The sequence below is a fragment of the Rissa tridactyla genome, chromosome 6 (assembly GCF_028500815.1).
Source record: "Rissa tridactyla isolate bRisTri1 chromosome 6, bRisTri1.patW.cur.20221130, whole genome shotgun sequence".
Taxonomy (NCBI): Eukaryota; Metazoa; Chordata; class Aves; order Charadriiformes; family Laridae; genus Rissa; species Rissa tridactyla.
This window is the reverse complement of record NC_071471.1, coordinates 70012564-70033604: the sequence shown is the minus strand read 5'-3', so window position 1 is coordinate 70033604 and position 21041 is coordinate 70012564. Positions and strand designations below refer to the sequence as shown.

The 21041-nt window shown below is 41.0% G+C and overlaps 1 protein-coding gene across 3 annotated transcripts; it reads left to right on the top strand.

Moving 5' to 3' along the window:
* The first annotated feature begins 20 nt into the window (after window positions 1-20).
* On the top strand, window positions 21-20141 carry UROS (uroporphyrinogen III synthase). Of its 3 annotated transcripts, none has more exons than XR_008467243.1 (11): window positions 21-226; window positions 430-525; window positions 5708-5797; window positions 6580-6663; window positions 7974-8070; window positions 9871-9945; window positions 11208-11282; window positions 15872-15955; window positions 16402-16487; window positions 16564-16793; window positions 18398-18496. XR_008467243.1 is itself a non-coding variant. In XM_054207585.1 (11 exons), the coding sequence occupies exons 3-11, from the start codon at window positions 5735-5737 to the stop codon at window positions 19483-19485; spliced, it is 810 nt and encodes a 269-aa protein (XP_054063560.1). In that variant the 5' UTR covers window positions 25-226; window positions 430-525; window positions 5708-5734; the 3' UTR covers window positions 19486-20141. The 3 variants fall into 3 exon arrangements, 2 of the variants coding, with proteins under 2 accessions (XP_054063561.1, XP_054063560.1); XM_054207585.1 differs by lacking the exon at window positions 16564-16793 and adding an exon at window positions 19339-20141 and having other exon boundaries at window positions 25-226; XM_054207586.1 differs by lacking the exons at window positions 15872-15955; window positions 16402-16487; window positions 16564-16793; window positions 18398-18496 and adding an exon at window positions 11575-15864.
* Window positions 20142-21041: the final 900 nt, after the last annotated feature.

Here is a 21041-nt window from a genome sequence, read left to right as displayed (position 1 = left end):
GGCGGAGGCAGCGGCCCGCGGGCAGGCGCGGTGCCCGCTCGGGGCGGCCCGGCTGCCGGCCCTGCGCCCGGGTGAGTGCCGGCGGGGCCGAGATCCTCGGCAGGGCCCGGGGGAGCGCCGTGGGCCCGGCCTGGTGGGGTCGCGATCCTCGGCAGGACCCGGGGGAGCGCCGCCTCCGGGTGTGTGGTGGCCGTAGCGCGGCAGAGGCTTCCAGGCGGGAGCTGGGGTATGTCGTGGCTGTGGTTCCCCGGGGTGAATCCCGGGGGAAGGCTGTGTTAAGGGGCGAAGGTTCTGGGGAGGGCTCCCGGGCCCGCCGGGACGTGTGGGGAGCGGGGGGGACACGTCCCGGGCCGCCCCTCTCCCGGCTCCTAAAACCCCGGGGTTCCCTCAGCTGATGTCACCGGCTTTAAAAGAAATACCTTGTTCTAGGAAAGTCATCTGGAGTCTGCTGGGACTCAAAACTCACTGGAAAACGGTGTTAATGGCTGCAGCTCCCTGCCCTGCTGAAGCATCGTCTGTTTAAAGGCAAGCAAAATAACTGTCCCATGCCACAAGTTTCCTCACGTTTCCTCTGCCCTCATCACCTCTCTTCTTGGCTTGTTGCTGTTGAACCTTTCAGTTACATGGCTGTAAAGAAAAGAAAGCCTAACAGAGGCTGAAATACAGTACTGGGGCCTCTAAGTCTGTCCTGAGCATCTGTGGCATTAGTCAAATTAGCGAAAGCCAAATTAAAAAAGGAATGAAGTGCTTACTGCTTACTTAAAAAAATAATTCCCAGGCTAGTTATAGATAATTCCAGACAAACAAACAGAAAAGGCAGTGAGGTAGAATACAGTAAACACAACATAAGTGTGTTTTTTTAAAAAAGTATCCATCAGGAAAATGTTTTGGAAACATCCTAAGTACTAAAAGTATAGAAGTGGCCATTAATATTTGAGCTCATTCATGGGGACCATGTTCCATTTAAGTCTTCATGTCTAGTTAATGAAGAAAGGTAGGTGTTAATGAGGGCATTTGAAGAAGAGGATTGGGTGCTCACTGTTTCTAGCAAGGCGCAGGGCCTGGGGTATAATTTTGGCTTTATAAATACGATCCAAATAGGTTAGAATTTGCATGTCTCTTTAAAGTATCAAACATGTCTGCATCTATTTTTTTTATTATTTTTTGAGAGCTGTGTCTGGAAGCACTAAGGTCACTGCCAAAATACGAATAATGGTACACAGGGAAAGAATATAGCGTGGAGAAAGATGGACTGGCAAAGCCCTTTACTGCTGCAGTTAAACTGCCTCAGTGGGGATGCAATCTGCATCTATATATAATTTTCCATTTTATTTTTGAAGCTGTATCAGTCAAAAATGACACTAATTACTAACATTGCTTTTGGTGAAAATCCGGGATGTAGTAGAAAGGTCTGTCCTTTGCTGCTCCTCTGGATTGCCATGTCAAAAAAACAGTTTTGTTGTTGAGTTTTGTGACATAGATACCAAAATAGCAGGAATTATTCTCAAATCTTTTGTTGTTGCTTGATGATATATGTATTACATTATCTGTGAATTTGGTAGATTTCTGAACCATACTTCATGGCAGCCTTACAGGTAGGCTTTTTTTCTTCTCTGGTTATTAAACCCATCTCATCATAGTAAAAGAATATTGTAAGATATGCATAGCATCAAAAATCCTAGCCCAGGGGATTTTAAAAATTATATCTCAATGGTGTCTTATAATCCATCTCCTTTTATGATGGAACAGACAATTCCCTTTGCACTTGGCAATCAAACCTTACTGTGTGACCCCCACAGTTGCTTATAGTCAGAATAGTATTAGAAAAGTTTAATATAGCTTGCAGCTCTCGGTGTCACTTAGCAGCAAGAAACAAAAGGACCCATTTATTTCTTTTTACAAGCTGTCCTCTGTATTAAAGATAGTTCGCAATTAGTTTGGGGTCAGCTTTTGAAATGAAAATGGAGTGACCCACAGAGATGTTCTTTCTGTACAATGTTTTATATGAAAAATCTGCAAAGGTTGTTTTTGGTTTTGTTTTTTTTTTTTAATATGAGAGAGCGTTGCTCATTTTTACTGTACTAATATCAGGAACACGCATTGTAATCAGCTTTATATTTTAATTGAGGGCACAGGGATGTTGAATTTTACTGTGTGATACTATGAATGGGAAGCATTTCAATTATGTCTGTAAGCATAATATTCTGAATATGCAATGTGACCTAAAATTACCCTTCTTTTAAATTAAGTAAGGTGGACTTAAAATGAAGTAATATGGACTCAGAGAAATAGCACCAAGCTGGATTTAGCTTTCAGTCATGATGTAATGCCTCAGACACTCCAGTCGCTCTTGTAGTTTATTATCAGAGCTAACTGGATGGTTCCCAAGCCTCAGACTGATTAATACAAGTTTTTCTTCATCTTTGTGTCTGTGGGCTCAAGACAAAAAATCTGTTGTCCTCTTGCTAGCTGTTTGCAAGCCTAATGGGTTTTAAATGGTATTTTTTTAAGCATTTGAAGAACAATCTTTGCAGAGTTGTTAATTGGTGCTCAGGCAAACAAAGTGCTTGTTTAGCGAACTAAAAGTGGGTGGCCAGCATCATCGTATAAAGAAAGACTTGGAAGTGGAAAACTTATTGAGGTTATTCATACACGTTATCTTTTCCAGATCTAGATTGAGCAGTGCTGGACTCTGCTAAGTCCAGTCATTGTTCTAAATAGAAATTTTTTATGTTCGTTTAGAAGTTGTGCGTACCTCTCAATTAAATGCATAATATATAATTTATGGATAAAATATATATAAGATATCTAAAATGTATCTTTGTATTATAAGTACTTCCCTCAGAATACATCAAAAATTACCAGAGATGCTGCATGTCTTATTTATGTGCTTTCTCTTAATGCTTTTGGATTCAGTAGGAATATTTGTCAGGGTTCTTGACTCTAAGTGTATTTAGCAGAAAGCTAGCTGTTTCAAAAATTGTATTTCAGTCATTTGTAGAGCACTTCTTGATAACGTCTCAAGGACACAAGTAAATCAGTAAAAATACTGTATTTCTCTTACCATTCCCGGTACAGTGGGACCCCCACAATGTTGCAGCAAGTCACAAAAACGTCTCTGTATGTTATTTCCCCACAAAAATAATCCATCATGGAGTTTTAACTTCTTCATCCATTGAATATTGGCATATTCTTGTTTTGAAAATGTGCTTATGTGCGTTTGTCCCTCTTTGGGATCTTGTCTGACCTCTACAACTGCCTGAAAGGTGGGTGTTGGCCTCTTCTCCCAGGTGAATAACGACAGGACCAGAGGAAATGGTCTGAAGTTGTGGCAGGGGAGGTTTAGATTAGATATTAGGAAGAATTACTTTACTGAAAGAGTGGTCAGGCACTGGAACAGCCTGCCCAGGGAGGTGGTGGAGTCACCGTCCCTAGAGGTGTTTAAGAAACGTCTAGATGTGGCACTTCAGGGCATGCTCTAGTGGTAGAGATTGTAGGGGATTTTTTTTGTATGTGTGTATGGTGGGACTCGATGATCTCAAAGGTTCTTTCCAACCATGAAGATTCTATGATTCTCTCCTGCCTGGCTGCTAAGGTGGCATTTTGCCCCCGATTCACTGTGATGTGGTGGTGGGACACGCTGAGAAAGTGAGTTTGGTTGGGTTGCACCCATGGTGTTGGGTATGAGGACCTGGCATTTGGAAATGGGTATATTCCACCAGTTTTCATTTGCTCTCACCTCTCACCATCTGTGTGATCCTCTCTGAACTACACAGGCAGAAAGAACACAACGGACTGAGGGGTTTATGGCTGCGGAAAAAGAGACTAAATTTTTCAGCAGTAAACCCAAAGGCACTCAGAGGGTGGTTGTGATCAAAATACATGTTATTCATGAACGCACAAACTTAGGGATTCCCTAGGTCAAACTGGTCTTATGTTGGACACTTGCAGCCCCTTTTTGGAGGCAATAAATGAGCTGCCCTCTGGCAGAATTGAAGCTAAGCCAGTGGTTGCTAGGGGTGCCAGGGCTGTGCAGTCTTCCTCTTTATACAAGGAGCCAGATGGCTGAGTCCAAAGTACAGCTTGCATGATTTCTTTGTAGAGGAGACAGCTAGGTAATTGCATCTTGCGGTAGTTCATGATATTTTATGACTTTGTAATTATTCTTTGGTTTCAGTATATATTTTACGTGCAGGATCTAAACAAAATAATTAATTTGATTATCGTAAGTCACCTTGTTAAGCATGGATGTTTACCCATTTCTTGTTGTTATTCATTACTTGATGCAGTTAGAAGGTACAAGATGGGAAGTTAATTCATTTCTAACTACCTAAAGTAATTAATTAGAAATCTGCTTTCCCCAGGTGTACCTGAATTAACTCTCTCATGTCATCTGGGGGTTTATTACAATACTTTTGGAAATTGCTCTATCCAAAAAGTATTATTATCTTGTATTACATGGTTTGGAAGGATTTTTATTTTTTTTTCGCTTCCATTTACATTTTGATGATTTCATAATGTTATTAAGCATTATACGTTTCAGAAATAGGAAGGTGTGGTAGGTTAGAGTTAACATAATTTTTCTTGGTGCTGTTAGACTTCAAGGGTACTAGTGGAAATGTGTCATACTGAGAGCATAAGCACTGAAGGTGGAGTTATAGTAAAGATTGTTAGTAACATCAGTATCGGAACAATAATCTATACTACACAGAACTGTACTCAAAGTATTTTTTTTTTTACAAGAATATTGGATTTTTAAAGTGAAAACTGTTACAGTGGTAAAGTGACTGAGAAAAGTCACTTAGCCCAACCTCCTCCAGGCTATTAGCAACTCGATACTCCAAAGTATTTGGGAGTCCAACAGTCCGTAATTATTCATTTTAAAGAGAATTTGCTAGTATATAATCTCTCAGGAAAGTAACACATAGGTAATTAAGGTTAGAGAATGGATTTCTGTTTGTTTGTATTATTGCATTTGTTTACTTTGATGCTTACTGCATTTGCTTATGTGTTGTAACAGGCTTTGAATTTGGCACCAAAGTCAGCTTTTAAGGAACTAAGAACTATCATCTTCCATTTTAATGGCAGAATATATTTTTTTAGTCTTGCCTTGTCTACTATTGATATATCAAAGAAGGAATATGAATATTATATATTATATTCAGATGTATAAATATGTGTGTATATATACTCAAATATGTTTGCAATTTTTAAAAAAAGTTGGAAACATGCCCCACACGTGTTTTCCCCCATGAAAAGGGTGAGACCCCAAAGGCATCAAATTAAATCGCTTGGTACATAAGCCCTTGTATATTCTTTATGATGAGCAGAGGGTGGAAACTAGCATGGAAATGAATAAAATAGAATAAGTTTTTATAGATAGAAGCTTATTACATTGCTGAACGTGACTGCGTTGTAGGGGTTGTTACTTCTTTTACAAAATATTCTCCTTGAAAATGCGTTCTCCCTGATGACTTTCGTTACAGTTTCTCCCTTAAGCAGTATTATCTAAAGGCAGCATGTTATTTGTTGGTCTTATCAGGGTGGATATTCATGCCCAGAGAAGGTACGTTAACTGCTTACTCATTGCATAGAGAGCAGTGCAACTGTTAGCAGCCCAGGTTCTTTGAAGCTGAGCTATTAAAGTCACTGTTCAGTAGAAAGTCCTCTAGATCTAATTTAGATAAATTCCATTCTTGTGTTTCAGAGCTCTTCTGCAGTTATTTGGTAAACAATGAAGGTCCTGTTGCTGAAGGATCCGAAAGACAAAGATTCAGGACCAGATCCGTATATTAAAGTGAGTAAACTTTAAAAAAAGTAAACAATTGTGTCTCTTCACTATTGAATAATAGTATCATGCATTCAGCAATATAGATGAATTTAACTGTTTCAAGTGAAAAATGTGCTAAATCAAAATTAGGAGCGCGTGTCTGGAATTATGATATTTTCTAAGAAAAATAATCAAAATTAGGAGTGCATGTCTGAAATTATGCTAAGAAAAAAGTGTGCTAGAAAATTTGCTGTTACTGGGAAAATTATTTGTTACGGGGTATTTGTGCTGAACTCACTGTTAAAGCTCTCAGCAAAGTGCGGATTACATTCATGTGTGTAGAATTAAGATTACAAAAAATGTTAGTGGTTTTACTGGAAATGTAAGGGGAAAGAGGTTACCTTTTGCTATGGACCTTTCTGCTGTTGTCTTTAGTCATGTGAGTAGGTTTTACTGATAAGAGCAGTTCTATTGAATTTAAAGAATTACAGAGATATGCAAGAATATTTGCAGGACTAGGCGGTTGTTTGTCACTGAGGGGCTTCAGAGTTATATGCTGGTATATACTGTAACTATGCAGTACCTGCGTAGGAGGCCGCGGTTCAATAGCTCTTTGTTTAGTATTACGTTGTAATACTAAATAACTAACAAAACCAAACTAGGTTCACTAGGAAAAACAAATAAGATGCCTTTGTGTTTTAGTTTAGTAAAAATAACTATTTGTGCTGACTTACTCAATTATTTGAAAAAGAAAAAAACCTACCGTTTGAAATCTATTTCAAGAGCTGTAAACTTTTTTTTTTTTATAGGAATTAGGATTATATGGATTTGAAGCAACTTTGATTCCAGTTTTGTCGTTTGAATTCATATCTCTTGAAAGCTTATTTGAAAAGGTAAGTTTTAAATTATTTCAGTTGTCTTATATTTCAACAGAATTTAGGTCATGGTTGCCAAGGTGCCGTGTCCTATCTTGACTTTATAATACTGCTGCCCTTTGCGGTACCTCGTTTTGTGTTTCCACAAACACAGTTGCATACAATACCATATTCTATCCAACACAATACAATATTGTATACAATGTCAAGTGTGTTGCCCATACTTCTTAAAGAATTAAGTTGGTCAGATAGAATTCACAGTTAGATGGGTGGACTATAGCCACGGGTGTTGTGGGGTTTTCTCACAACAAAAAATGAGAAGGCTGTAGTGACAACTGAAGGTTACCTGAGGTTCACCCTTATGTTGCACTGAAATCGCATACTGCATCTCCTAGTTACGTGGAATAAAATTGCATAATTAATGTTCTCTTTCTACTCTTTCTTCAATGCATATATTTCATTTTAAAATGTTGAAAAGGTTTTCTGAGGGAGGTTCCCTTTATTGACAGTCTCTGAATTTGTTAGGTGTTTGAGTGTATCGTGCCCTGCATTTACAAGTGATGCAAAAACACTTTTCCTTTTATTGTACTGATCTTTGAGAGCCCATTAGTAACTTTAACTGTTCCTTGAGGTGGCAGGGGGCAAGCAGCTGTCTGGGTAGTACCCTGCGTGTTACTGCTTGGAATGACAGTTCATTTCTCTTGTACGAATTTGAAGGTACCTCATACGTCGTTCTCCCATCCTTCCAGCTCATTTCAGTGACAGGAATCCTTGTCCGTTCTTACAGATTCACAGAATTAATATAATCTGTGCAAGTTTTGTTCTGAATTTGGTATTTGTTATACATTTCTCTTATAAATGCTCTGGGTACCGGTAGTGGCGTGGTAGCTGAGTGGTGCGACCAACACGCCCGAGGGACAGACTTTTTATCAAGGCCTGTTGCAATAGGACGAGGGGTAATGGCGTTAAACTAAAAGAGGGTAGATTCAGACCAGATGTAAGGAAGAATTTTTTTACGCTGAGGTTGGTGAAACACTGGCCCAGGTTGCCCAGAGAGGTGGGAGATGCCCCATCCCTGGCAACATTCAAGGCCAGGGTGGACGGGGCACTGACCAACGTGATCTGGTTGAAGATGTCCCTGCTCATGGCAGGGGGGTTGGACTAGATGGACCCAAACCAGTCTATGATAGTAATGATCTATTTGCCCTTTTGAGTTTCAGACATTTATTGGAGCTGGTTTGTTCTTCACAAGATTATTGATCAACTGAATTTTTTCATTTATTTACTCATTTTTAAATTTTTTTCTTAAATTTACTGTTTTTAAGTAGCTCTCTCATCCAGAATGTTATGGAGGCCTAGTTTTCACCAGTCCAAGAGCGTTAGAAGCTATCAAGATATGTTTAAAAGAGAACAGCAAAAATGAAGGTAAGTGCATATTTGTGTTCCTTGGTCTTTCTGTTTCAGTATTTTGTGAAGTTTATAATTTTATTTCACCCACTAGTATGTGTTTGAAGTGTGCCTTTTTTAGAAAAGCTTTATCTCCTAATTCTTTTGGCATCATAAAGGCCGCATGCTAAAATAAGGGATTGAGGGTTGGGTTTTCCACATTTAGGCTGTTTTTAGAAATGAAAGGAAAAAGCTTTTGGTGCAAATGACTAATTAGTGTGAGCTTTTTTCAGTTGTGGTTATCTTTGCTAAAAAGAGTTGTAAACAGAAGCTCGTGCATGAGGAGTATTTTGCTGCGGTGCGTAGCTTTGCTGACTAATCACTTTTTTTTGCTGACTAACCGGTAGAGGAAGGAGCATTTTGTAGAAAGTGGCCACTGCTACTTCTGTGTAGACTCATATGGAACCTTACAGAAAAACAGATTTCTCTGCTTTGAATGTAAAATTTAACAACGGAATTAAGCATAAGCTAAATAGCAGTGAAGAAATAAATGGTGATACGTAAAAGCCGACAGACGAGTTGTGAGTAAGAATCCTGCAGAGTGCTAAATAGAAATTACCATACCAATGATCTGTCACATCCTTGTAAACTCTTCTAAATTCTTTGAGTTTCTACGTGCACCTAAATTGTATCATTACTTTATCTGCTCCATATTTAGGCTGCAGTCTTACTAATGAGTGTACAGTGAGTAAGCTGACACTCCTGCGTAAGCATTAAATACACCGTCAGCTTCTTTTAGCATTTTCAGCAGCAGAGGGCTATATTTTAGGATTTTTGGTCAAATGTAATCTCTTCTCTAGAGTTCATCCCTAGTCTTGATTAGGAATTTTGGGAGCTGCTGAAATACATATTTTAATCAATAAAATGAATCTTTGGTTCCTGTTTGCATTCCTTTCAAAGGTAATAAATCCTTTTCTTTTTCCTTCTTCAGAGTAGTTTCCTCTTGATATTTTTTTTTTATTTTACTGTTGTAGTTTCTAATTTTTTTCCCCCCAAGAATACTAGAAAGGAACTCGATGTCCTATGCTGTACTTTTTTTAGACAAGATAGTGAAAAACGTAGCGTATCTGGTTTTGACTCATTAGGATTTCAGGCATAGGGATTAAGTAGCTGGATCCAAGAAATGTAATCCGTAACATACTTACTACCTGAAGGAGGAAAATAATTTCCTAGTAATTTTATTTTGGTCTCTGGTACATTTTATTTCTGAGCTGATGAATTATTTTTTGTGTTTGTTTAAAGTATAATCAGCTTCTGTATTTTTCTTGTATAAGGAGGAGTTGCGTTATAGAGTACTGTAGTGCATGGATGTAGATTTTTACCCTTTTATTTGTTGTCATAGAAGATTTTACTTGGTTTTTGCCTGTCTTCACTTTTAAACCACCGTTTTGTATGTCTAAATCTCCTTTTGTACTGTGTGCTGGTTTTTCCTATGAGCTTTGATGCTTTTTTAAATTCTTAATGGCAAAATATAAATGAACATTGCAAGTGGGGTATGATCTGGCGCGGGGCAAGCGTGCATTAAAAACGCTACTTAACAAAAGCGGCTAAGAACTGTTTACTCAAATTAGGCTTCTAAAAACATGTCGTAAACTGCTATTTGCACAGTGAAAAAAATGCATTAAAAATTCATTTTGTACGTCCAGATTTGCTGAAATATGTAGTGGAGTATTAGTTATTATTATTTTGCTGTATTTGTAGATTAAACAGAAGTCCAAATACTCATTTAGCATTCATGTTTTGGTGCCACGTGCTTAAATTTAATTTAATGTTTTTCAGCCTGGTTAAAATCTCTTAAACAAAGATGGAATACCAAACCAGCATACGTGGTAGGAAAAGCTACGGCTTCTCTAGGTAAGCTGGGGTTTAAAAAAAGAAACCTTAGGTAAATCTGTCTTGTGAGTACAATTTTTGGAATATTAGCTGCTATTCAAGGATGCTTAGAAAAAAATACAGGTCAGTTTTAAACATGGGTAGTTTTGAGAACAGGTAATTGTATACATGTTAGAACTATACATGCTTACTTCATCTGAGGATCCAGCTTCTGGGTTTTCATTACTTTTATTGTAATATGATGGTAACTACTGTAAAAATTTGGTCAAAAAAGAAAAAAACCCCTTTGTTCTTAATTTGCATGTGTTTTTTTTCTTTCACTTTGGAAATGAAATTGGATGAAGGGGATTGTAACGTAATTGTCTTGAGATTGTACAAAGCATGATGCGCTGGCCCTTCACTCCCTGAGTGTTCCTGTGAGGCGTTTGCCAAAGAGAAGCCAGCAGTACATACATCCTCGTGTCGTCCGTGGGTCACCTGCTTTATTTGTCTCGGCACTGGGTTTAATCTGACGCAACGCCTATTTTATGTGCATAACCAAAATGCAGCCTAGGTTTTAGTTTATGAAAGCCTTTCTCATTGTAAAATTGCATTGTAGCTTTAGCTTCCCCTGAAGCACACAGGACATAATAGGAAAAGACTAGCATTTGAGAATTTTAAGAGTCTTGATGTTTTTCTGCTTCTAGTCCAAAAATAATTTGGGTGAGTACTGGCTACCTCTATCAAAAGCATATTTTTTCAGGCAGGCTGGTAACAACACTGGATCACCAACCGGTGACACCTAACCAGCATCTTGAATCAGTCAAATCCCAAATTAGTTAACTTCTCAAGAATTCATCTTACCCTTACTTACTTGCTTAAGTAAGACCAGTGTTATACCCTCAGATTTTCCGACAGGATTTCAGCCTTTGCTACAAAGAGCAGCAATACGCTGGTTGGGAAGCTGGTTGCGACCAAACCATGCTGGGAATTGCAGCCCATTCAGCACAGTCAGTGCTTTCTGTTTCACCGCTTCAGGTACGAGAGTTTAAAAACTCTCCAAAGCAGCTTAGCTATCCCCAGAATTCTTCTTTTGTACTTTCTTCAAGTATTTCTTTCTAGAACCAAAATCGAATCTTTCATAGCATGTTACTACTTCAAATGCTCCGATTTATTGCTTTTCAAAGAGGTATTCGTGCACGTGGATCGAGTTGTGTCTCCCTTTTCAATTCTTGTTTCTGTGGTAGTAAATCTGAATTGTTCTTATTGATGTCAATGTTTTTCTTTGCTGCTTTTGGTTATAGTGGAAGAAATTGGTCTTATTCCACAAGGAGATAAGTCTGGAAATGCTGAAAAATTAGCTGAATATATTTGCTCAAGTAAGTATCTAAACCCTGCTACTTAAATTAAGCTTATGTACCTTCTATTGTATCAGAATTTCCGGTAAATAAAATCAGGTGTACGCTGTCGCAGGGAAGTACGTACTGCATATGTCTCTTATATGTAGAACCCGTCAATTCAGCTTCTGGGAATGTGGGTGATATCTCTAAAAGACAATAAAACATACTTTGAAATACCTATACAAAATATTAGTTTACATGAAATCTTAGACTCTAATTGATTAATAATACTATCTGACCTCACAGAAAAGTATTTTTTTTTTACTGAAAGATCAGAGCTGTTGACCGCAATTCTTTTGAGTGTGGCTGTCCAGCCAATTCCTTATCCACCGAGTGCTCCATCCGTCAAATCCGTGTCTCCGATGTCGTGTGCAACAGTGCCAAACAGCTTTGCAGAATTCCAGATAGGTGCTGACAGTTGCCCTTCCCTTATCCACCGATGCTGTAATGCCGTCACAGAAGGCCACTGAATTTGTTCAGATATGATTTGCCCTTAGGGAAGCCATGTTGATTGTCACCAATCACCTTCTCATTTTCCATGTGCCGTAGCAGAGTTTTTAGGCTGAGGGGCTGATTGAGTGGATGGGTCAGTACAAGCTGCGAAAAAAGGAGCCGTGTTTTTGTGCAGCCTGGGTTAGAGAAGTTGAGTGAAAATCGTCGTAAGCAGGAGCTGCCAGAGCAACGGGTTTGAGCTCAGAGCTTCTGACACACGTCGTGGTGTTCCAGGGGATCCACGACTCAAAAGTGTCCCCCGAGCATCGGCTGGGAAGAACAGTTACCTGTTTTAGTCCCTAAGCACTCTGAAACTCTTTGCTAAAATAATCTCTGTAGCAGATGAAAATCACACCTAAGGTTTGGGTATCTCAGCAGCAGCCTGTTACCCGTCAGGTCCTTCTCTGTACTTTTATGTGTCCTGGGGTGCGTCCCCGCTCGCGTAAGAAAGCAGGGAGCTGTATAGTCGGGCCGCAGAGTGAAATTAGAGGCTGGCTTTCAGTCTGATACAAAGGTATGGCCTTTGCTGAAGGGCTTTCTGCCCCAAATTTAAAAAGGGAAACAAACCTTCATTTAGAGGCTTGTGCAGTGTCCAGTAACTGAACCAAGAGTGACCAATGCTTTGAAAAACCACATTATTCAGCTGTACAAGGTAAACAGTCTGCCTTTGGCTTACCCAGAGAAACACCTGACAATCAGGGCAGTTATTCTGGATGTTGGATGAATTATTCTGTCTTCTGGTTTAAAAGCCCTGCTGCGGACCGCACTTTATGAATCTGCTGAGTAAGGTGCGAGGTGCTTCAGTGGTGGAAATGATGTCCAGAACCCTGACACGTTATTTTTGGCTGTTAGGCATAACGTTAGGTGCGAAAGAGAGTGTTGATGAGCAAAGTCTGCGTAGTAGCAGAGATTTACAGGTAAAAGCAAAACGCGATTGGAGCTGGCAAGTATTGTTTGTTATGGGCAGAGCGCTCTGTAATTCATTGGCAAATAAAATATTTTAACTATGTGGAATATTTCATGATAAAAATGATAGTTGCCAACACAAGATTAAAAAATAAATTGTGAAAATTAAAAATAAAAATTTCGACACAAAAATGCCATAAGTGAAGAATAACCCATGTCTGTTCTTCAACGGATATGTTAAAACAAAGACGGGGTTTAGGTGATATTTTAGCGCTAGGAAATCTACTTCTGGTAATGAACTAATGTTTGCCAGTTTGCAGAAGGAGGAGAAGGAAGATTTTTGAGGAGGAAGATGAGAAAAATACCCATGTCCTCTGTTGTATGAACGTGAAAAAAATGTGAAAGATCAGGTCTAAAGAAAACACTGTGTGTCATAGCGGGGGCGGAACAGTCCCTCCTTGGTGATGCTGGGAGTGACACAGTTCCTGCATCCGAGCATCCCGAGGGCGGGTTCACACCTGAACACCAGCGGGACATTTAAATTAACGCAGTGCTGCAGCACTTCCAGCATCCTTGGAAAAATGACTGTCTTTGAACTCCCTTCGGTTTTGATGATTGAGCAGGGGATTTCCATCGCTGGAGACTGCTGCTTGTTGATGCACACCATCATACTGGTCATGAGCTGTGTGAAGCTGGGGAGGGACGTTTTAGGATGTCGGGTAATGGTAGGACCAGAGGGAATGGATCAAAACTAGAGATGGGACGATTCAGACTGGACGTTAGGAAGAAGTTCTTCACCACGAGGGTGGTGAGACACTGGAACAAGTTGCCCAGAGAGGTGGTGGAAGCCCCATCCCTGGAAGTTTTTAAGGCCAGGCTGGATGGGGCTCTGAGCAACCTGGTCTGGTGGGAGGTGTCCCTGCCCAGGGCAGGGGGGTTGGAACTGGATGATGTTTAACGTCCCTTCCAACCCTAACCGAACAACTCTATGATTTATTGTATTCCGCATATTTATGTGCTCCAGATCTATCAAGTAGTTTATAACAACCTCTGAAGCACAGATTAAATTACATCATGGTCCCTACTATGTATTTATTTGGTTTTCTTTATGCGTAAAATGATAAGTAACCGAAAAGAATAGCTTTCAGTTTTTATATCATTAGAATTTATTGTCAGAATAAAAAGAAAATCTGAAGCAATGATACTTCTTTTGTTACTCACCTTTTGTGCTTTGGTGCCAACTTCAGCCTAAGCGATTGGGAAAATAAAGGAATTCCCTCCTTAACTAGCTTGCTAGCTTTGGTCTGTTTTCAAGGCAAAGATTTTTTTAGTTTTATTACAGTGTAACGTTTGTGTTGGTTCGGGAAGCAGGATGCCATTGGAGCCAACGTGTTGTGTTCAGACCTACTAAGGAGTTTTTCTGTGCTTTGCAAACACAAGTCAGAAAGGATGAGTGTTTCTTTACAGGTATCACATGGGCATTTCAACTAAGTGACATGAGTTGTCGGAGGGTCAATGCTGAAATATTTAGGTTTTCTCGTACTATTTTAAGATCTCTTTTACATTCTGTCCCAAGTTCATTCTTCCTCCCTGTAATTTATTACACGCGTATCTGTGACTTCTGATAAAACGTCGACGTGCAGTTAGGACAGTCAGGTGTCTCTGTGTTGACTCCTACAAGGGTCTTCCCATTTGATTTTTTACTGTACTGTTCTTTTTTTTTTTTTCCCTGAGGCATCTCTGATGCTTACGGTTACAAACAAGAATCTGCCTCCAGCACTTTAAAAAAAAAAAAAGGCACTTATTTTTCTAGCAGTCGTTTCTTGAAAATGTGTATTACCATATCTGAATTAGTAATAAAGTAAAGTAATGCATTGAGGAATTCCTATTTCTTTTGAAAGATGGATGCGGAGTTGTGTGCAGCTGTGTAGAATTTCGTCTTGACCTTTTCTCTGTATTCGTTATTTATAGAAAAGGCAAACTCTGTGCAAAAAAAAAAAAAAAAAAAAAAAAAGCCTGCTATTAAATTTCTATCCAAAAATCAAATTCTTCCTCAATTAAAATGCTCTTTATCTTTTGTAAAGTGTCAGTATTCACTTCTATTCTAGAAGTGAATTATTATTCTAGAAGTGAAAAACTTGCCCAAACAGTTAGTTTAAGCCCTAAACCCAGCCAGTTGCTGAGAATCTGACGTGGACAGTGCTGTTTCCCTCTTTGGAGCCTGGCCTTTGCCTTCACCATCTGACGGTTGTTGTCAGTGTGTGCGCTCTGCTGCCCCCGGCGCGGGGGCGAGCACAGGGTGCGCGGGGACGGGGGGCTGCGGGGACGGAGGAGGCGTAGCCCAAGGGACGGTGACATCAAAACTGTTACCTGCTGGTGTTTTTTAAGCAGAATTTATTTACTCCTCTGATAATGTATTAGGAAGATATACAAGCTACGGGAACTGCCTCCCAGGTGTCTCATGCCTACAAGGGGTGGGTTATGAACAGCCGTGTATCAGAAAGGTCCTTCCAAAGTCACCGAGGGGCTCTCACGCCTTGCCAACGTAACAATAATTAAAGTTGGAGTCCACTTCCATTGTCACTTCCACTTCAAAGGACAAGAGCAAGCGAGGATATCCGCTTCCACCCTGGCAGCAGAAGTAGAGTCATTTTTCCTTGGGGAAGTAAGAAAATAAGAGTTTCAGACAGACTGAGACTTTTCAGCGCAGTATTTCTGTCCTCTTCTTTGCCTAAGCATCTCTTTTCTCTAGAGGGAGCCGTCAGGCGTTGCACGGGACTAAGGTTTGGAACACAGAACCTGAGGAAGGTGGCGTTTCTGAGGAGGAGGAGGTGACTTGCACAGTGCTTGTCTTGCGTCGTAGGATGGCACGGGGAATAGAAATGCAGTTTATCTTTTGTGAGATCTTTTGAGCCAATGTTTTCATATTATATTTACAGAATATTTTTGAATATTTTTTAATTTACATGCCAAGTAGCCTCTGTCCTCTGGATTGTGGCTGCAGCTGCACTGCGGATGTGCTCAGTTATCTTCGGGCTGGGTCTGTGATGAAGCACACGGCGTTTGCTGCAGCGTTCAACATTTGATACCTTTAAAACGTAGGAAATGTAGCATGTTTACTCTTTATTAAAAACAGAAGTTAATTAAAGTTCCCGTTTGTGTGTTTACAGGAGAGAAACCCAGTTCCTCAGCTCTTCTTTTTCCTTGCGGAGCCCTGAAAAGAGAAGTCCTTCCTACAGCGCTTCGAGAAAAAGGTTGAACTTCCCTTGGAGCCTCATCTGAATTAGTTATGAGAAAAGTTGGATGTCAAGCTTGGGAACCAGATTTGAATAACTAAAAAAAAAAAATGGAATGTGCTGTTACGTTGGCCAGAAGTTAGAGGGTGGGAGTGAAGGTGGCGGGGCTGGGCTGCTGCCCGCGGCTCTGGGTGACGTGGGGAAGGGGGATTTGTCCTGGGCTTCGCCTGCGCCCCCCTCCCCGCGGGCTGGGAGTGACTTAGTCGCCACCGGCCAGTTTGCCAGCATCCTTCCAGGTCCCCTCATTCCAGATGCTATATCTTGAAACTCTAAAAATACCTTTTCTGTACCTTTTAGATCTTCTTAGCCTAAAATAGTACACTTCGGTGCAGTTAGTATGTTGAGAGTGTTTTATTGAAATTAATGAAACCCTCGTTAATTCTGACTGTATATTCTCATCCCAGGAATTCCTCTGGAAAGCCTTACCGTTTATCAAACAACCCAACACACTGACCTGCAAGAGGCATTGAGCCGTTATTTCTCACAACAGGTATTGGGCGCCGATGTAATTTGAGAATTTTGGAGGTTTACGCTAATACCTCACAGAATGTCCTCCTTTTTTTCAGCTGTCTGTAACTGACACTTGTGGTGGTACGAGAACATCCTGCGTAGGCTGCTTGGTTTGGTTCCCTGTTGACTCCCAAAAGTACTTTTCCTTTAGCAAAAGTTTGGGACAGAGAGCGTGAGTCCCTCGGTTATTTGTTGGGGTGATTGCAAACGAGCCTAAAAGACACAGCGTCTCTGTTGGAAGAAGAAAACAAAACCTTTCACATTTTGTCTAACTTTCAAAATATGGGTATGTTTGAGAATTACTGGGCAATAACTGCATAAATAATGGCATATTCAGTTTATTCCTTTGAGCTGGACAAGACTGCTTTTTAATTAATACTGTGTCAGAAATTACGTTTAGCGAGGATATTTATCGAACAGCTTTATTATTGGCTTTTATTAGTGTAACTGAACTGTCACTGGATATCTTTGCTATATATTACAACTCAGAATCCAGCAGTAGTTACTGCCCTACACAGTTTCAGCGTTCCTGCTCTCATTATCCAATTTATGAGCGTAGTAATCTCATTTTAAGTGTCGTAATTCCAAGTGACGTGCTGTTGGCAAGTGTGCTGAGATGCAGTTGCTAGAATTGTTATTAATGTTTTTCCCTTTTTAAAACCATCTAGTAAAAGTCATCAATCAAGGATCAGCGCGTAGGTAAATATTTGAAGGTACTAATAATTGCTGTTATTTTTTTCAAGACTGCCTTTCTGAATTTGTAGGAGCCTACATCGTATGTAGGATGGATTTTATTCAAAATGCGGGCTTTCCTTCTTAGGGAAAATAGGGCTCCTTGAGCATGTTGTACCTCTTTTTAAAATCTGTGCGTGAACGTCTTCTTGTTAGATTACACACTGATTTTCAAGGTCTTTGTCAAGAGGACCTGAAAGGTCATGGCGTGGGCAGTCTGAGTGATGCACTGTGCTGTCCTGGTGTTCCCAGGTGGATAGTGCAGCTCTGAACCCCACGGAATGTAGTTTATAGCGGTTCTAAAAGCAAGTCAATAGTACATACACATTTTGTAACTTTCGGAACTCTTTTTACGGAACTCCTCGCTTGCTGCAATTAGATGTTCGTTTCAGCGTAAAGCTGTTAAAATACGTTTCTCATGCGCTTTTTAGTTGTTCTTAACTGATGATAATTGTTATGTATTTAGCGCGTGGAGAGCTGGCATGACGCGAGAAGCGTGTGGTACTTTGAGACAGGGATCAGCACCCCCTTAAGCTGTCATTGCGGCCTCCCGGAGCCCGGCCTGGCGTCCGAGTCAGCGCTGTAAAATAACAACAGATGAGTTTGAGCAGAACTAGCGTATCTTTCCGGTCACACAGAAAATCATGATAAAGGAGGCGTGTGCTTTGGGTCTGCAGCTCAGGAGCTTGGGACCTTCACTCCGGATGGAATTTTGCCGTTTTATTTGGCTACAGAAGCCCTTGCGGGGGGTCCAGAGCATCTTAGGGCGGGCAGAACTTTGGGGAAACCACACGAGCTGGCAAACAGAGAGTATGTGCACAACTGAAATAGATGGGAATGGATTTAGGGGAATAACTTGCTGAGTTTTCTCGCTAAACAGGAGAATGAGTATGGCCCCAGAACGCTTTCAGTACATTTATCACCGAGCGTTTGTGTGACGCAGTATTTGGTTAAAGTCAGACCTGAATTTCAGCATTCTGCGGTAGAACGGGGCTGTCTGCGCCGCAGGAAGCCCTTTCTGTTGGCTGAACTGCTGTTTCTCATCAATAAAAACACTACACGTCCGTATGGCGCCAGTTGAAGGGGTTTCTGTGGAAGTGCGCTGATCTACTGCTGGAACGGGGGAATCTGTGCCAACCCGTGCTTACTTTTACGCAGGGAATTCCGGCAAGCGTCGTGTTCTTCAGTCCGTCCGGTGTCAAATTTTGCCTTCAGCACATTCAGAAGCTTTCGGGGGATTTTATCAACCATATCAAGGTATCTTCTCTTTAAAAATGGTGAAATACAATAGGGAGTAAGTTTGGGGTGGGTGAATGAGGGACAGGAAAGCTCTTACACTATTACAAACCTTCATTTTCTCTTTGGTTTGTGTTTATTTCTCTGAAAAAGCAGGTTATAGCAAATACATAGACAGTGAATACAAATGCTGAAGTTTGTAATTTGTTGCATTCAAATACAAAGAAGTTCTTTGAAGCTGGTACTGGCAGTTATTGGTCACGATTAGCTTGTAATACAATTGTTATTTATATGTGTTCAGTCTGGCCATAGAAGAGTTACGAATGACTTGCAGCCGTCAAGCTGCGCACAGTGTATTCCTCGTCCCCTCTCCTTGTTCTGCTTTCTTATTGACGCGCTGTCCTATTATGTAGCTGGCGGCCTCTTTAAAAAAAGAAAAAGGAATTGTTTTCCCCTAGAATTTTTTTCCCCCACTAACTGGCCCAGTCTCCGCTGGGCAGAGGCTTTATTTTCTCTCAGTGATGTGAAGGTGTGAGTAGTTCTTGCTTCGATCAGCAATTACAGATGGAGGCAGGTTAAAATTCATCCCACTTTCCCTGTTCTGTGGGACTAAGAACTTTAAATGCTTATAACGGTGAGAGAAATAGTAATCTTTCCTAAGTAATTACTGAGTAGCTCATTGGATAGGTGGTTGTTAATACTGAAAATCTTCAGCCCGAAATGGTTAGTCCAGCTTCGTAAGCTCAGCCGTGCCAGTGGGTAGGTGGACGGTGTGAGCAAAGGCGGAAGGGTACGTACCAAGTAACCCCTAGGAGCGGATGCCGCACCTCGTGCTGTTACAACTGTAAATAATGTCATTTCAGTTTGCGGCTATCGGCCCAACAACGGCGGAAGCCATGGAGGCAGCAGGGATCCCGGTTTGCTGCACCGCAGAGAGTCCCACTCCCCAGGACCTCGCTGCCGGCATCCAGAAGGCTCTTCGCCTACAGAACTGCTGTCTGTCCAAGTAAGAGCACGGCCTGCGTCTGAAGGCAAATTCGGTGCGGCAGAAGGTTTTCCCGTTTTGCAGACCTGTTGTCCTGCAAGAAAGTGTTTTTCAGGAATACGCAGCACTTCCCTTGTCAGGGCCTGGTGGGAGAAGTTTGCATCTAAATAGCTGAGCAATCTAGAAGTTGTAAAGCATCCGGCTGCTCCCTTTTCTCCTGTGTGCAGTGTAAAGATTTTATGTGGGCGTTCCTTGAGAACTAGTTGCGCGAGGCCGAGCTGCAGCAGAGCAGTATATTGGAACAAGTTCAGTCCCTCACCTCAGCTATCTCCTGGCACACAAGGTTTAAGGTTTTCATTTCTCTGTATAATCGGTTTTCCGCGCACATCTTCCTCCTGTGTAGGAGAAAGGCATGCTTACAACGAAGTATTCTCTGTTGTAAAGCTGACTCGTTCGTTCTGCTGTTTTTCAAATATTTATATTAAAATGATGATTGTAGATTCTCAATGGAATGGGACGATTCTTGGGGTGAAGTTACGCTGTGTGGAGCTAAGAGAGGTCAGCTATCACCTCTCAATATACTTATGGTACAGGGTCCTAAAAACTAGGTTTTGTTTTATATTCCTGTAAAGAAGGAAGATTTATTAACAGAGAAATAAACTGGCGTATCACAGTTAACAATGGTGTTAAAGTTGTCTGTTTTGGATGTGGTTTATGCTTTGTTTGTTTATCTGTAAAAGGAGAGAAAGTAATCCTATTTAGCACTAATGCTACCTTTGCTAATGCTAAGAAATTCATAGAAGATTTAAATCATAATATACTCAATTATAATCCTCATGAAAGTGATTCTTGTTGGTGGTGTAGTGCTGAGGCTCATAGAATAACAGAGAAATCCTCATTTGCTCTAAGTTTCTATTAGCTTAATTCTGAGTATTTGACCTGAATTTCCAATTAGGTAAGATGCTCCGTACCTAGAATCAGAGTTCTAGGTTTTAGAATAGAAACCGAAGTAATTTCCAATTGTGTATTTGGATTCATCAGCCAGACCGGGCACAATCTGACAACGTTTGCTTTAGAAAGCCCTTCAATTTCTGGAGATGAAATAGAACCTCAGACGTGTAGGAACTGCTGGAAGACAACGCTGAACAGCGAGAGGAATCCACCATCCCTGAAGAACATCCCGTGGGACACGAGTTTCGCTCCAGTAACTGGATGGAGCCGCAGGACGGTGCAGCCGTGCCCCAGGGAAAGAAGGGGGAGAACAATTATGCAGCAATTGTTGACTTTGCCCTCCCACCCCCTTTTTTTTTTTCTTCTTTTCACCCAACTGAAGTTAAGCTGTTGAACATTCAGGTGCAGCTGGGTAGCATCATTAGCCCTAGAGCATGCAGCACTGGTCATCTCCTCATTCAAAAATGAATCCACGGCAGAGTGAGGATGGGGAGGGGGGTTCGAGCCCCCTGCAGCACCTCGCGCAGCTCTGGTGCCTGAGAGAGAAGAGGTGTGGGAGCTGTGCCCCGGGGAAGAGGGAGGGGAGACGGGGGCAAGAGAAAAGTGCAACAACTGGCGCCAGAAGCCAGC

Bases quoted from the DNA above. Each gene is read 5' to 3' on its own strand.
- UROS (XM_054207585.1), top strand. From the start codon at position 5,735: ATGAAGGTCCTGTTGCTGAAGGATCCGAAAGACAAAGATTCAGGACCA. The intron at 5,798-6,579 runs GTGAGTAAACTT...TTTTTTTTATAG, and splicing joins GACCAGATCCGTATATTAAA to GAATTAGGATTATATGGATT. The intron at 18,497-19,338 runs GTATCTTCTCTT...ATGTCATTTCAG, and splicing joins ATTTTATCAACCATATCAAG to TTTGCGGCTATCGGCCCAAC.